This window comes from Pocillopora damicornis, chromosome 8 (genome assembly GCF_964200805.1).
Source record: "Pocillopora damicornis chromosome 8, jaPocDami1.2, whole genome shotgun sequence".
Classification (NCBI taxonomy): Eukaryota; Metazoa; Cnidaria; class Anthozoa; order Scleractinia; family Pocilloporidae; genus Pocillopora; species Pocillopora damicornis.
This window is the reverse complement of record NC_142677.1, coordinates 23,371,589-23,387,973: the sequence shown is the minus strand read 5'-3', so window position 1 is coordinate 23,387,973 and position 16,385 is coordinate 23,371,589. Positions and strand designations below refer to the sequence as shown.

General features: G+C 36.9%; 1 protein-coding gene across 1 annotated transcript; it reads left to right on the top strand.

Annotated features, from left to right (window-relative positions):
* The first annotated feature begins 460 nt into the window (after positions 1-460).
* Positions 461-15,839, top strand: LOC113675418 (uncharacterized). The gene is made up of 15 exons (XM_089180792.1): positions 461-596; positions 2,693-2,857; positions 3,205-3,257; positions 5,348-5,437; positions 5,765-6,254; positions 7,731-7,792; positions 8,658-8,801; positions 9,210-9,342; positions 10,073-10,186; positions 11,032-11,529; positions 11,974-12,162; positions 12,700-12,801; positions 13,342-13,447; positions 13,885-14,090; positions 15,148-15,839. Exons 2-15 carry the CDS (start codon positions 2,755-2,757, stop codon positions 15,669-15,671), a joined length of 2,814 nt encoding a protein of 937 aa, XP_089036918.1. The 5' UTR covers positions 461-596; positions 2,693-2,754; the 3' UTR covers positions 15,672-15,839.
* Positions 15,840-16,385: the final 546 nt, after the last annotated feature.

Genomic DNA, 16,385 nt, shown 5'->3' with positions numbered 1-16,385 from the left:
ATCCTTTTTAGAATGGCGAGTCGGCAAACAGCCACAACAGCCACAAGTTGCTCCATCTGACCTCATGAAATCCTCGCATTCACCACAAGCGCATTTCCCTCTTTCTATACCTCGTACAGCCTGTACCCTTTTTCTAAACACATTGCCCATTTTCAAGTTTTCACCGTGCAATCACACGCCACACAATTAAGTGCTTTGTGCGCAGACACGTTATGTGAGTTACACTTCAGTTTAGTTATTTTCACTTCCGGTTATTTTTGTCTTGGAGGAGGTGGGGGGAGGATCAGATGTTTTTGTGTAGGTATTTGTGAAGAGTCATACATTAATCCATTTTTTTTCGCAAAAAATTTCTTAAATACCCCGATCCCACCCCCTCCCCCCTCCCCCCCCCCCCCCGCCTAATAAAACGTACCTTCCAATCACTGCAGGAGCTAAGCGCCAGGTTCTAGTTCCATAAGTCCTTTCGGGCTGTCTAGTATGTAGGTTGATACCGAACTGTAGTTGACGAGAGTTTTCAAATAGTTTTACGTACACTTTCATGGATGGCGAACTTCCGATAAATCTGCAAATTTTGGGGATACAGTGGATAGTTACAGGTGTGTATATAAAGGTTGCTTTCAGTAATTTGGCTTGGTGTTGGCTAGCTTAAACCTGTAAATGTTTATAATAATCTCAGCCGTCTACCCGGAAGTGAGTTGTGTTCACATTTGGCTAAAGTATGGGTGTAAGTGCTTAGTGTTCGTCATTTTTCGCTGTGGTGTTTAGGTCATTGATTTCCTCATGATCGGAGAAGAGCAAGAACATGTTAATGCAAATTTCGAGCCACATAGACACAACGAAGTCCTACTGAACAATCCAGCGAGGAACGCTATTAAAGTAGGGCAATATCGCTGAATCAGGAGAAATAAGCTTGTCTTATAGTATCCTTTAGTAAGGACAACGTTATCTTAGCATTTGAAGAATGATCCAGGAAATTGATCTCTGTGGTACTGTAAAATTGTCAAAGAAACTTGTACTCCTTTAATACATCTGGAGGATGGAGAACTATAAATTTTGTCCTTAGTGAAAAAATTGAAAGCAACATTCATGAAATAATGAGAGGTGAATGATTGTTACTTCAAGACAGGCAAAAAGAGTTTAGAGGGTCGTTCAACAATCAGACTTAATTCGTGGCCATCTAGCTAGAGCGGTGCACTAGATTGCCCACTCTTTTCCCTTGCCCCAAATTATGACCCTTCTCTCTGTGGAAGCTTCCTTCACTAAGCCCACCCTAAGGCTCAACTAACAGGCATGTGTTGATTAGGAGTTTGAATATCTTTCCAGTTTAGCTATTTTTACCGCAGGAACTTCCTTCTCTTGTTTTGTTTTAAGCAGTAATTTTTCTGTACAGTTTTTAACTCCTCTAATGTTCACATTCTTTTTACACCTGTGATAATTTATTGGGCATTCACAATGTATTTGCATGCTAGCTGTGATTTACCACCAAATTGAAGTCATATTTCTTAGCACAGTGCAAAAAAGATTAAGCTTTAACTAAAATCTTCCAGTCCATGATAAAATGAATACTCCAAAAGTTGTGTTCTCTAAATCATTTTGAATGTAGATTTTTTAGATATATGAAAATACATATATTTGCACTGCGGTGGAGAGATGAAATTTTAAGAGATCCTTGCAGCTAAGAACACTACTGAAACGAGTAGTTGTAAATAGGACCTGAAAAAAATTTCAGGCCTGTACAGGATTTGAACCCATGACCTCTGCAATACCGGTGCAGCGCTCTACCAATTGTTAGCTAACAAGCCAACTGGGAGCTGGTCAATGAATTGGGTCCAAATAAACATCCAAGTGAATGAAGATTTTTTAGATATATGAAAATACATATATTTGCACTGCGGTGGAGAGATGAAATTTTAAGAGATCCTCGCAGCTAAGAACACTAAGAACATTTAAGCTAAGAACATTTTGAATGTGTTCTGTGAGCTATAAAACACACTTGCCAAATTGGGCTTGCCCAATGCAACAATCTGGCTTGCATAAGGGAGATAATTTAAATTCCCTGCAGATAACGAAATCAACAGTTTTCATCTCAGACTAGTGATGACATGATATATGTTTGACATGATACCAATTCCTTCTCCTTAAGAAGGGACTGCCCTTTTCTTAGGTGAATGGCACCCTTTTTAAGCAACGTAATGTTCTACTGACAGTAAAATAGTGATTTTGAAGTAATATCATGCACTATATGTTGAATATTTTTATTTTACATGATTATATTTGATGATCTTTGCTCTGAAGTGCCTCTCATATACATCCAAACAAGAGGTAGAAATCATCTTTCTCAATGTGTTTTTGAATGAAGATCAACAATCAATATATGTTCCAAAAGAAAATATTCATGATTGAGTAGAATGTATGGTCTCCCTGAAGTTAATGCTTGCATTAATTCAAGGCTGAATTTAATCACATCATTGTTTGTTGTTAATAGTACATTGAAAGGAGAAAAACCAGGACACAAGTACCCTTACATCATATTATCAAGACTCTTTTACCTTAAATTGATGACCTGTAGAGTAATGTGATACAATTATTTTATCAGCATTCATGAACATCTTGATGTGTAATATAATTAGACTTATTGTTGTATAATTTACTTAGATCAGTCATGTATGCTTTCTTCTCTCTTTACTTTCAGGAACATTTGGTAGATTTTATCAGCTGCAAATAATCGCAATTGTGCACTGTCTGTAAGAAAGAATGGCCTCATCCTTGGAAACAGCTTTACATGTTGTATTTGAAGATGACAACTGTAATGAGCCAGAATTATTTTTATACTCAGGAGAAACAATGTCTACTCCCTGTAATTATGAAAATTTATTATTTGATTATTCATTATCATTTGTTAACTAGTCTATACATAACATAGTTATACTGTGTGGTGAAATTGGTAACATGTGACACAACAGTTGGGACACTTAATTACTATTCAATTGATGTCTATCTTAAAGTTGTAAATCATAATTAATGATTTAAAGTTTTGGACAGGGACTATAGCAAAATTATTTCAATAGAAATCTCTTCATGTAAGGGCATAAAAAAATCGGATTGAGGCAAGTTTAACAAATCTAAGGCAGGTGAAATTATTAAAAATTAAAATTTGATAATGGTCATAATAATGCTTATGGCATGTTTTATTTCGCATTTTAGATAAAAAGGTGAAGACATGGGAAACAATTGGAACACGTCCAATACAATTTTGTGTAAGTTTTTCAATATTATAGTAGCTGGTGATTATTGAGTCATTATCACAATTCACTCTAAATGGATAATTTCCACCACTGGTTGTACTTCAGATCGTAATTGCTCAGTTAGTGACAAATTTAATGGTATGATGGTGATTGGGTAGATTCAAGTTGTGATGCTCAAAAATGTTTTGCAGTTAAAAGACAGCTATGCTAAATTAGCTATTGATTGACTATACCATACACTTGATTTATCATGGAAAGGATTTAAAAATGGTGAAAGAGATATCATTTTTGTAATTATCTGATCCATATGATATTTTCTGTATATGATCTTATTTGGTCTTACAGATCATCTTATTGTTGGTATATTAATTAATAAATATTAATATATATTCAGTACATGCATTGTAAATTTAAGGAACTAAGGGAATTAAAAATTTTGTTATTTATTGTTTAAATTCAGTTAAGATTGAAATTGCTTCCACAAATTGTTTATTTGCTCTATGGTGGTCAATGTAACTTAGCACTGAAGTTTGAAATCTAGTCACTAGGATATTTATGTAGAGAAAGTGGGTAGTTAATTACTAAAAACATGTGACTAGTTTTATAGATTATTTAAAGGCTATCACTGCATGTAGTTAAGTTATCTTGTCACTTATGCCATCACAACCACTGGCTTCAGTAATATTGACAGATTATTTAGTGGTTAAGGAACCACCAGGTGTTTGTCTGCAGTGATAAATTTTTTGAAAAAGAGTGAGATGACCGAAAATGGTAATATGCTTCTGCAGATAACCGAAACATTTGATTGGTTCTTTAATGGTTTTTCCAATTCGGATTTTCTAAACAATTTGTTAATTTGTTTTATATTGTATTCAATCTTTTGTTTGTTAATCCAACCATTTTTGTGAACTTTTTACTGTCTTACATAGTCTCTTTTTTCTCTATTGTCAGTAATGAACTTTCCATTCTGTGTTTTGACTGAACAGTGGCTTTAACTACTTTTGATAGTGAATCAGCACTAAGCTCTCTTGATGTCAGTCTTTGTTAACTCATAGAGCAAATGTTGAAATCAATATCGTTTCCCAAAAAAGCTTGCTTTCCTTGAGCTTGTTAACCATTGATATTTGTCACACAGAAACAAAAAAATTGGAAATCAATGTTTCTGCTTAAACAATTTTTAATTGTGAATCAGCATTAAGCTCTCTTGACCAGTCTTTGTACTCATAGAGCAAATGTTGAAATCAATATTGTTTCCAAAAAAAACTTGCATTCTTTGAGCATTTATATTTGTCATACAGAAACAGTGACTAAATTTTCACTCTAACAAAGTTCTTTTAGAATTGCAATTCAAAATGGTCACGAAAAGATTAATTAAAACAAGAAAAGAGAATGTTTGAATTATTGCAACCCTGAATTTTTAAAAAATAACACAATATTTGTTTTATTAAATTTTGTTTGTGAAAAAAAAATTATTCACCTGAATAAGTATGTGAATTAACATGATTTTACAGTAATTGAAAGGATGGGAAATGGTTGCGAAGCTATTTTGGATGAATTTATTAATTGACTAATTATTTAAAAAAATTCCATGTACCAAGCTATTACCAGAACTTAATATGTACCATTACTTTTTTCAAGATAAAGGTAACAGTACATTCCTAAGACTGAGTTTTTTTTATTTCACACTTTTAGCCTTGCTCTGGAATATTAAAAATAGATTGTAATTAACTTCAATAGTGATCTGATGACAGTATTTTTTTAATTAGCTAGATATTTCCTGCTATTAACCCTTAAACTCCCAGAAGCGATGAACATGAAACTTCTCATAACATCCATACATAAATCAGCAGACAGGTAATGGGAATATTCAAACTTATCACGTAGAAGCTGCCATCTTGGTCGAGCACTAAGTTCTCTTAATTATTTCACAAGGAATTAAATGTTAAGCAGCTAGAGGGGAGAATTAACAATCGGATCTTGGGAGTTGAAGGGTTAACATTCTGATGAAAATGTTTCATCAGTGTTCAATTGCTGAAGTTGATGATATTCCATTCTCTTGTTTAAGTATTTTCCTAATTGTCGAATGATTGTTCTTATTTTAGACCACAGTGTCACTTTCTAGTGATGTACAGTATAATGAAAGATTTCAAGCCATAACTATGATGGATGAATATGCAAGCAAGAGCGTTGAAGTAGGGTAATTAGGTTATCATTGTAGAAGTTAATAGGCTCTGAGTATGTGCCAAATAAATGCTCAATTTTTAATAATTCCTACAGGCATTTGATCAGGATTTTCTATTAACTTATATATAATGATATATAATTGCAGCTGAGTATGATTTATAATTCATGTATTCTATAATATATCATGGAAACTGTTTGTCCTTGGATGAAAGAGCCAGCAAATCACTCATTTTGGCTCCCTTACATCATCACTGCTGGAGCATGAAATATCAAACATAGTGACTTTAGGATAGCTAACTCGTCATTAAGTGTAGCCGTTGTTTTAAATTGCTTAGGAGTTGCGCTTTGAAGACTACGAGTACCAGAATGAAGCTGATGCCCAGAAAGAGCCATTTGGGAAGAGTTCTTCAACCACGTCCCCCTCGTCTGCTGCTGATAGAAATGAAAACTCTTTTTACACCAGCTCTGGATATAGTTCTTTTTCTACATCGTCTGGCTTCCGTACCATGTCCTCCGACTCTAGCAAACCTCGCGGTCCTCAAGCGAGCTGTTTTCCCCCCTCGACACCCTACAGATATACGTCATCAGAATATGAATACAGCCTTAGGTCACCAAAATATAGTCCTACGTCACCAAGCTACAGTCCTACGTCACCAAGCTACAGTCCTACGTCACCAAGCTACAGTCCTTCGTCACCAAGCTACAGTCCTTCGTCACCAAGCTACAGTCCTACGTCACCAACCTACGGTCCTACGTCATCAAGCTACACTGTTTCATCTAGCTTTTCTACAGTTCGTTGCAATTCATTTTGGTCGTTTCTGGAAGGTGAGGGGCTAACTCTTTGTTTATTAATTCAAAATGTTTTGGTTTGGTGTTAGCGAACTCCGAACACTCCCGAGATGAATTAGGATACTTTTTCAATTTGTCTTTTTCGGAGATATTACATTATGTGTAGGGAAGATAAAGGAGAGAGACATTCCCTCATGGGCCGTATGTCTCAGTTATCTTCAGAACACTTTGGATTCAAGAACACGTAGGAGTGTCTTGGAATAAACGGTCTCGTTTTACAAATCTTACTCAAATTTCACAAGATATCTAAGCTACACGCGTAACTTAAGTAACACCATTCTTGTGGGAGCCGAGAGTTACTTAATAAAGGGTGTAAGTTTCTAAAGAAACTGTGGTGTTGCTTCGGTGGGTAGAGTATAACAGCGTAATTTAGTGTTAACAACTGAGTTGAAAACATAAATTGGCCACCGTAAAGAGTTTAAAGGCTGATGTTTCGAGCGTTAACCCTTCGTCAGAGCCATTGCTGTCAGAAAAATGTCGGAACATTTTGGGCAAAGCGTAGTAATAGGCGTTTTTCTTGAGAATTCTTTCGAGAATTCAGTTCTCCGGGAGAATGCTGATATGACATGTTGCAAAGAGTTGCAAAGAGTTGCAAAGAGTATACATGATAAAATAACAACGTATCTATTGTGGTCGAGTCTAAGTGAAGGCTAAGAAGGAAGAAAAATATAGTTATAAAACTACAAACACATGAAGAATCAGAGTAAGCTGTTTTCTTTAAGGTTTTTTTTAGTCGAATACCGAGGAAAATTACAACCTAGCCTCGATAATTTGATTTTAAAGAAAGTGTGAGGAGCGCTCAAGAATAGTCTTAAGAATTAAGGGACCCTTAAAGAATTTTTGTGTACCAGGGAACTTTGCAAATCCTGATTTCGAGCAACGTACTTTTTAAATTGCTTTGCGGAAAAGGCAGAAATTTCAGTCATTTTGGAGAATGAAGACACGCGGGCCCCTTTATTGTTAAAATAAGGCCTTTGTTCAATTTTTTTCGAATTTGAAATGTTTTTTCTTTTCTTTTCTCATACCTTCTCGTCAATGTTTTTGTTCAGTTTGTTATCGTTTTTCGTCAGTTACACCTTCACTTTCGCACGCTTTCATACCACACGTAATTACACAGTCTTCTTGTTTTTTAATCTAGCTTCTCCTAAACATTAAAACTTTTTCCACTCAGTTTCTCAAGAAGTCCTTCTAAGCGCAGTTGCATTATTATTTAGACGTTATCAATTTAAGTTTTTTTCAACGTCATTTTGTTTGTACTACCAATTGGTTTATCTTACCTCCTTATCTTTTGTTTACGTTTTTGGTGTCAACCTGTTAGCTCGTTTCCTCGAAATACAGTCAGTTTTTAGAAGCTAATGTCTCGCTTTCGCTGTAACAACCCTCCTCAACGTGACAGAAAGTTAATTTCATCCACGAAATCACTTGTAGATTATCTTCCTTTGCAATTCACAGGATTCGATACCGCGAAATGGGACCTAACGAACATTGAAGTAAAAATCAATGAAACGTACAAGGTATGTTTTTAGGTTATAGATGGAAATTTGAGTTTTCGCTGGTTCTTCTGTCAAAGACGGAAAGCAAGAACGTGCGGTACATCGTAATGCAGAACTATTTTGTCTTCTGCTGAAACATCGAAAGCTAATGAAATGGCAGCATGATGAAAGTTAAAGACAATTTAGGTCTACCTCTGACAAAACCATTCTCAGAAACAAGAAAATCTGAACTCTCACGTCAGGAATTAATCCTATTACCTTCCAAATAAAATTTTAGAAAAAGTGAGCAAGAGGCATGTGGTGTGGAAGGTTACGAAACTAGGTTAGGGTGACGGTCACCCTGTATGCTGCTGCTGTGGATAGTCGACGTTAACGGGGTGCGTTGTAAGCCTTGTGCTCAAAGAGAAAGAATATTTCTAAATCCATGACTGAGGCTTACTTACCAACTAAATTTTTTTGAAAAGAGGTATGGTGTTCAAAATAAACTTTCTGCGACCTCAAAATCCAAAGGAAAGAAATGGCTGAATCAGCCAAAGAATCTCACTCACAATCTTACGGACTGAAGTTCGCAAAGAAGAGAGGCTGGGACGCATTTATTCCGTGAAAACTAATACCGTCAAATTATTAGCACAATTTGGTTGTGACAAAGATAACGAGGTGATTGAATCGACGAGGTTGTAAGATAAGGAAGGAGTCACTTATAATTGTGTTGGTCCGTAGACTATAGAATTGTGAATAAGAAAAAGTAGACCATGGTGATAACGAAGTGGTCGTATTTTCTATCAAAGGGATGTTCGTTTAACGAGACTCGTACTTTCTCCTTTTTCTTTGGTATGTGTAACATTAACGTGACTTTTTTTATTCTGGCGCGATCCTCTATTTACAGACAGGTAAGAGGCTGATAAACAAAAAGGGTGTGCTGCGCTCAGTAAGCGGACGCCAGTGTTTAGTGAAGCTATACGATGAAAACCACCCGGTCCTCGTTTCGATTGAAAATATTGATCCGGTGAAGTTATCTAAAAACGACAAAGTAAGTATAGCCAAGTTACTCTCAACAGTGCACATCGTATTTTGTCAGTCCGAGTAGGATAAACCTTGTTTTTCTTTTAAGTTAGCATCCTGTTTGTTGGTGTAGTTGTTGTTGTCGGTATTTTAGGGCTGTGTAACAAAAAAAATGGCGAACAGAAAGTCTGGCTGAACAATAATTATTTTAGCGACCCGTTACTCGCATATTAAACAGTGCCTAAACTTCCAGGACAGCTTCTTCATGGTGATGCTCTAATATTGAATTCTATATTATGTGTAATGCATTCCTATTTCATTCAATTGTCATAATTCATATTTGCATGGTTCCGTGATACATCTAGATCTGCTTACTTAGTTTGAAAGCGATATTATTTGGCTCTTCACTTAACCGTAATGTCCTTTAACTTTTAAGTGTAAAGTTATAATTGGAGATGACCGTTCAAGAAGGGGGACATTAATCAATATTGACGACCCTGATGGAATATTCAGAATGGAAGATACTGATCAACTGAAGATTTTACCGCTAAAATTCCTTGCTAAACTCGGTAAGCTAAATGTTACTATGTAATTGAATCGTTTCATTATAGCGTTTAGGATATTAGTCATATTTGATAAGTGTTAAAACTCCTTGCTTTCAATAAGATTTGAAGAAAGTGGCTACCTTGGTAAAGCACCCACCGGAGGATGAAAAAAAAATTCCCTCTTGTTATCCCATTACCTCCACTCAGAACAAACTGGCTTCAAACAGAGTTTTCGGGGCTAAACTTCCGTAGATGATCATTATATATTCGTCTCCTTTATAACAATTGTTTAACTGATCGTTTATTTCCGATCAAAATCTTCCATTTACTGACTTTCGAGCCTGCTCCTTGAGTTTCACAGAAAAAAATCCTCTGAAACGACATGTGGTTACTAGTTACCTAAATTTGAGTTAGTATGTTCTTGGAAACTCTTTTGTTGCTTGAAAATGTATGAAATGTATGCTGGAATGTATGATAAGACAATGTCACTAATTTTTATCAAAACTTGTTTGTAAGGTAAAAGTCAACTGAAAGAACTATCGAAGATCTCGAGGTGTTTTAGGTCACACTTCGTGAGTTTTCTTGAAAGCTTCCAAAGTATACCCGGAAATTCACAACAGAGTGCGCGCCGGAACTTCGGCGGGTGCCAGGTCTTACTGAAAGCACTGCGGCTGAAACGAAAGAGAATCTTAGCAAAAGTGTTGATAGTTTTTATGAATTTTTTCGATTTTTAATCCGTTTTGTATGTAATTAGGTAGAGCTAATAGCCAGGTTGGTTCATATGAAACCCCAAGTGTAAAGAGAAGGGAGGATAAACTCGTGAAGTCTTTGATTGATTCGTCAGTGAAAGAGGAAAATGTAACAGAAAGTAAGTAAAACTTGAGAACATTGGATTGTGTTTCTATTGCTCAGTAGCACTTGGTTTTGTCAACTTTTATTTCAGTAAAATATTAAGAAAACTTATTGGTTTTTCTTTTATTGGTTAGACCAAGAGATTGCATTCTCTTGGTTAGACACATCCTTGTCTTGCAATCTGTTTTGGTGACTTATCCTCTTCTACTCCTCCAACAAAGGCCTTTTAGGTGAACACTATGGTCGACACGATTTCTTGTATCAAGTGCGGCTCAAGAGCTGCATTACCCTTGCGCTGATCCTCTCTCAGGGTGCGCCGTTCATTTGGTACCATTCGAATCCGGATCAATTACTCGGAGTGGATCATGGACTCCTTATGTGCGCTATTTTATGAGTGTTCTTGAATCACTGATCGTGACCCGGTCATCCGTATCAGCTCAAAAGAACACGCCCACGATTAATTGGGCACGAAAGGGTCTTTTAGAGACCATAGCATTCTGAACATTATTTAGTTTAAAAATCGCACCAGACTCAGCAGGTTTGGCCTGAAATTATCAAGCTTATGCCCCATTCACACCAAAGCTTAAACATGTTTAAAAGTTGTTTTGTTAAACACAGTTTAATTTTTTTTTTCTTCATAGAAACTATTTAACCGAATATTTTTGACTTGAATGTAGCACATTGGAAATGCAAGTCAGCAAGTACTTGAATCCAATGGAAAATCAAGTTTTTCAGTTCTCTGTTTATAATTTTCATTCAATGAAAACCAGTTTAACAAAACATGTTTTGCTGGTGTGAACGGGGTATTAGGTTTGTCCTCACAACATTTAAACCAATGTAGTGTCACACTTGTCTCGCCAGTGATCATAGAGAGCAGCGCGGAATCAGTCGACGCTCAACGACCACGATCATCTGAACAAGATGTTTTCCGCGAATCGATTGTTGGTCTCACCTCGAGAGCCAGTGCTCATCCACGAGTTGAAAAAGAAACGGGTCAAATTCTAACAGTTTCTGAAGGAAAACAGTTGTCAGAAGCCCTGCTGAAGAGCATCATGAAGTGTACACAAATACAGAACTCCCTCTACAGACTTGTTCTTCTCCAAATAGCTGGTCGTGCTTCATGCTCTTCAAGCCAGCCTAACACCGATGTCCTGGAAGATGTTCATACCTCAGATGAACACGAGGCTTCCAATGTGAGCAGTAAAGGTGAAAATTGTGAGCAAGATTCAAAGGTTCTCCTCGGTGATCTGAAACAACCCTTAGAGGCTTTGATGCGCTGTTTAAGCATTCAAAAAACACTTTTTCAAAGATTAACAGCAGTCAGCTTGGCAACTCTTGAGCTATCGAGTAGCAGTTTAGGTAAAGTAATACAATATAGATGATTGATAAACTAATTAATAAACATTTTTTAGAACTGGGTATCCTAATTGAAGTTTTTTCTCTCTCCGATGTTTATGTGAACAATTAAGATAGACATTTACCAACGCGGTGGGTACTATTCGTTGTCTCGCCCTTTTAAAGAAAAAACCAAATGATATCATATTGACCAATACGGTGTTTATACTGTGAATTGATATTAGATATAGGAATATTAACAACAATCACATGTATGGAACGAAGCTTAATTGAAACAATAGAAATCTTATGATAGCCTTTCTATGTAGAGAAGGGCGCGATTTGGCTTTCGGCAGTAGGTAAGGTTGACCTTCGGGTGGTACTCAGTTTTTCGGCATTAATTTTTTCAGTGTGTTGCTAGGCACGTTTAGTGTTCCCTGACCCGTGACCATGGCGTCCTTTTTGCAGATATGAAAAGCAAGCCACGAGCAGGCATTTTAGCGGTGCAATCTTTTCTTGAGGAAGTTGCCTTTAAAAATAGCATGGAGTGTGGATATGTGCGAAATCCTTTCACAAATAAACAGCACAAAGCCTCCACAACAGAGGATGTTGTACAGCATGTATATCACGATAAACTACCGTTCAGCGGAGCTGCAGGTACAATTTTGATTTAGGGAGCGTCAATTTGTCACAATGCACTTGTTTCCTTTGTCCTGCATACTTCCTTTGGATATGAAGACCAATGTAGGATATTTAATCGACAGTTGAAATCGACGGTTAATGGTTATTTGTTCCCTCTCCGAAATCCAACAGACAAAGAAACGCTAAGAAATGGCGTTGATGTGCATTTCAAGTCTGATGTGACCCCACCTGTTCCCATTATAGGTTGCCTGAAGAGGACTAGTACTTAGTATACAGTCAAAACGTAACGCTTCACACTGGCAGTGCCAGTGTGAGCTACAACCTCGTGACGCACGTTAGAACTTAATTTTTTTTAAGTTCATCAATGCTCCTCTTCCGCTTCTTTTAAATCTCGTTCCATGAATGAAGGAAAAAATAATGACCAATATATGCTAAAAACCACTTCTGAGTAGTTTTTCATACTTCCATTGTGTTAGCAAGGTACAAAAACTAAAACTACATAGACATCTTCAGATGAAGCTTATTACTTACTGGATCAATATCTTCTTGCAGTTACCAACTACAATGCAAGTAGTCAAAGAAAACTTCCACATGGTCATGGTAGCCTTAAAACAGTGACGGGTGAAACTTTGTACACAGGAGACTGGTGTAAAGGTAACGCTCAGTCCAGTCAACCGTCCGGCTACTGTTAGAAACTGTTCAGCACCATCTAAAAGGCTACAAAGTGAAAAATGATCATCGGTATTTACATCATTTTCAGTGAAAGCGAGGACAATTACCTCTGTCTCTGTGAATCATCGTTAATTGTTATTTTGCGTCCCCGTGTTATTTCTCATATCTGATAAATATTTTTAAGTGTTTCATTATCGCGCCCTACGTTGCTTGAACGTCATTAGTCTTTGTAACAGAAGTCTTAATTTCTTCCCAATAAAAAAAATTACGTATCTTATGCTAAAAAGTGAAACGTAGTAAAAGTAGTAAAAAGGTCAAAAATAGTAAAAACGTGAGATGTAATTCCATCTCTACTCAAAGGCAATGCAAGGCAGGCATTCCATGCATGTTAATTGCCCATGAGTAAGACTTCACACTCGGCAAAATGCCTAATGTTGAGGAATATTCAATAACTGGTCGTGCAGTGTCATGCGCAAGAAAGTGTAACTCTTAATTAAGAGAACATCTCTGTTTTACACACAGGCAAGAGAGATGGGATAGGCAAAGGCCTCATCCTTTCTTTCGCTTGCGACAATCCAGCATCAGCTAAACATGGACTTTACAGTGGTGGATGGAAAACAAACATGAGGTAAAAACAAAGTACGGGCTGCAGTACGTAGATATCTGCTGAAAAGAGATATGCATTGACGTGTTTGGTAGACAACTTAAATCAAAGAAACAATCACCGAGATAACCAAGAATAAAAGAAGTCCAGTAACGGCCACTACTGTGAGAATGCCTGCGTTAATGCATTTTTAAGATCGTCGCATATAAAGAATGCAAAGAAATTTTCAAATGATGGAGCTTCATGCTTCCTGTTTCGGAAAGACTCAGAAGAACCTCAACTCGTGTCTGACTGAGTACACACGGCAATAGAGAAATATAAGATAGTTCTAATTTACTGAAAACGGCGTAATTTGCTTTTAACTTCGCTTTCATACAGATTTACTTTCACATAGACTATATATTCGTTTTTTAGGGCAACCGAGCCTTACGTGTTGATAAAATTGTTTGGAATTATTTTAGACATGGTCATGGAAAGCTGATGTTTTCCTCTGGTGCTGTATATGATGGTCAGTGGCAGTACGATAAAATGACCGGCTATGGGACCTTGACGCTTCCGGATGGTACTGTTCAAGAAGGGAGTTGGAAAGATGGGTGCTTAGATGGATGTGTGCAGTTTACTTGGCCTCATGGAGTCACTGAGTTTCGAGAGTACAATGAGCGTCGAGGTTTGTGCTTTAGACCGCTCGATTGTTTAGTTTAAGTGAGAACAGATGTTCTCCTTACGACATTCGATGCACATTTAAACATCATCAATGGGTTGCACTAAAAATTTAGCCCGCATTTCTATAACAGTTATTTAATTTTGATAGGTGTTTCCATCTCATAACGGGCGTAGCAATTTGATTTCATTTTGATAAAGATCTTAAAGTATCTAAGGAGAATGTACTGTCTCTGCTATGGCAGTTGCAAATGGTTAGGCACTCTGTTCTTCTCAGATGAGGATGATAAACAGTAGTCCCTATCACCTCCTGCATCTACCCTGAACTGTTGGCGGGGTACGTTAAAGAACCTATGCGCTTCTCGCAGAGTAGGTGACGTTGCTCTCAGTGTTATGGTTTAGCTTAGTTATTATTTACACAGCCTCCCATTTAAACCAGCTTTAAGGCTGAGCTGGGTTATATCACAAATAAAAATAAATAAATAAATAAATGAATAACTAAATCTTTTCCCTATTATCAAATATGTTGGATTTAATCCATGAAGAATAGAGAGGCAATTGATATTTAGTTAAATTATAAATTGATTATTAATTTTCTAAAGCCTCGACCAAATCGCAGCAGCAATGATTACTAAGAGGATGAAATGATTCCGGCTACGTTAGATTGAATATTACTTTCAATTGTGAAATTGTTCTTTGTTTCGGATTTAAAATACTGGCCATATTGTATCTAAGTACTTACCTAAAAATTCCTCCACGCCTAACGTTCTTCCATAAACAAGACTGAGTGAGGGGGGCTTTATTAGCTTGGAATAAGGGTGTTTCAGCAAATGCAAATAGAGATTTAAATGAAACGACTGATCAAATGAAAATAATATAAAACAGTCACAAACAAGAGTGACCACAAGTAGTTCGTCTTTCCAGGAGCTGTTCGTTGCGCGAATCAATAGAGGTCAGCGGAAAATAAAGTCAGTACCGCCTTGACCAAGCTCGGAAAGAGGGACTACTCCTGGTGTACAAGTGACATTGTTCTTTTTTGATTTATTTTGTCGTTTGACCCTCAGGTCTCCTGTCTTCCTGTGCAATCGGTAAAGAAGCTGCTCAAGAGCTGTCTCAAATGCATTCCATTCAGTCCAAGATTTCAAACATGAGTGAAAGCGTAATTCAGCTAAATGCCGAGAAACTACGTCTCAGCGAGCAACTGGGCATGCATAAGATGGTACAAGCTGAACTGAGAAGTCATTACCACACTGCTATGTTTGAAATTCGTAAAAGTTTTAGAGAGCAGCTGGAGCGTGACTGTACGGAGAAGCAAGAGGTGTTTGAGAAGAATTTAGACAAAGTAAAAGAATCCGAGGCGACAAGTGCCCAAAAAGTTCTCGATCTCAAAATGAAACTCCAAAATTCCAGAAGCTCTGTGCTATGTAAGAAGTGTACCAAACAGCCTCGTGACTGCCTTATTATGCCCTGTGGCCATTTTTTGTACTGTAGAACTTGTGCAAGGGAATTGATGAAGGGCTCCTCTGACGTATGCCCTTCTTGCAGGCGAGCTGTCACTGCTCAACTTTTCTGTAATCTTGATCCATAAACCATACATTCTCAATAAATGAGACAACTTATGTCGTTCAATTTATACTCGAACTGTTAACACAAATCGAACTCAATGTATGGTCATTTGTATCATTGAAGACGTAAAGACAATCAATATTTCTCAATATTTTTACGAATAAACTGAAATCATTTAAGAAACGTAAAATTCGTTTTATAAGAATGACATTTTTTAAAGTTGATCGTGTAATCTGATCTTCCGGGTGGGATTCGTCTGTTTCTGTCTTCTACTGTTTAGGAAAGGCTCTATTTTCGATGGAAAAATTAATTAGCCTTTTAAAAGGCTAATGAAACAGGAAGACAACTTGGTGACCGATTCCGAGAACACCTTAACGATGTAGAAAGAAATGACTAGGACGCATCTAAACCAGTCGCTTGACACTTTAATCTCCCTAATCATTCTAAGCAGCATATGGCAGTTTGCGGCCTTTCCCCACATCTAGGCAGTTCGGAAAGCCGCAAAACTCCAGAGCAAAAATTTATCTTTTAAATTGGCACTCTTAATCCCCGCGGTATCTGCGAGCGCCTTTCTTTCAACTAATTTATTCTTGAATAATGATTGTAGATATATGAAAATCACATATGTGCACTGCGCTGAAGAAACGAATATAAGAGATCCTCGCAGCTATAAACACTACTAAACTAGTAGTTGAAATAAGACCTGAAAAAAATTCAGGCCCGTACGGGATTAGAC

Excerpts from the sequence above, each read along its gene's own strand:
- LOC113675418 (XM_089180792.1), top strand. The coding sequence starts at position 2,755 with ATGGCCTCATCCTTGGAAACAGCTTTACATGTTGTATTTGAAGATGAC. Across the intron at positions 9,343-10,072 it reads AAAATTCCTTGCTAAACTCG|GTAGAGCTAATAGCCAGGTT; the intron begins GTAAGCTAAATG and ends GTATGTAATTAG. Across the intron at positions 11,530-11,973 it reads GCTATCGAGTAGCAGTTTAG|ATATGAAAAGCAAGCCACGA; the intron begins GTAAAGTAATAC and ends TCCTTTTTGCAG.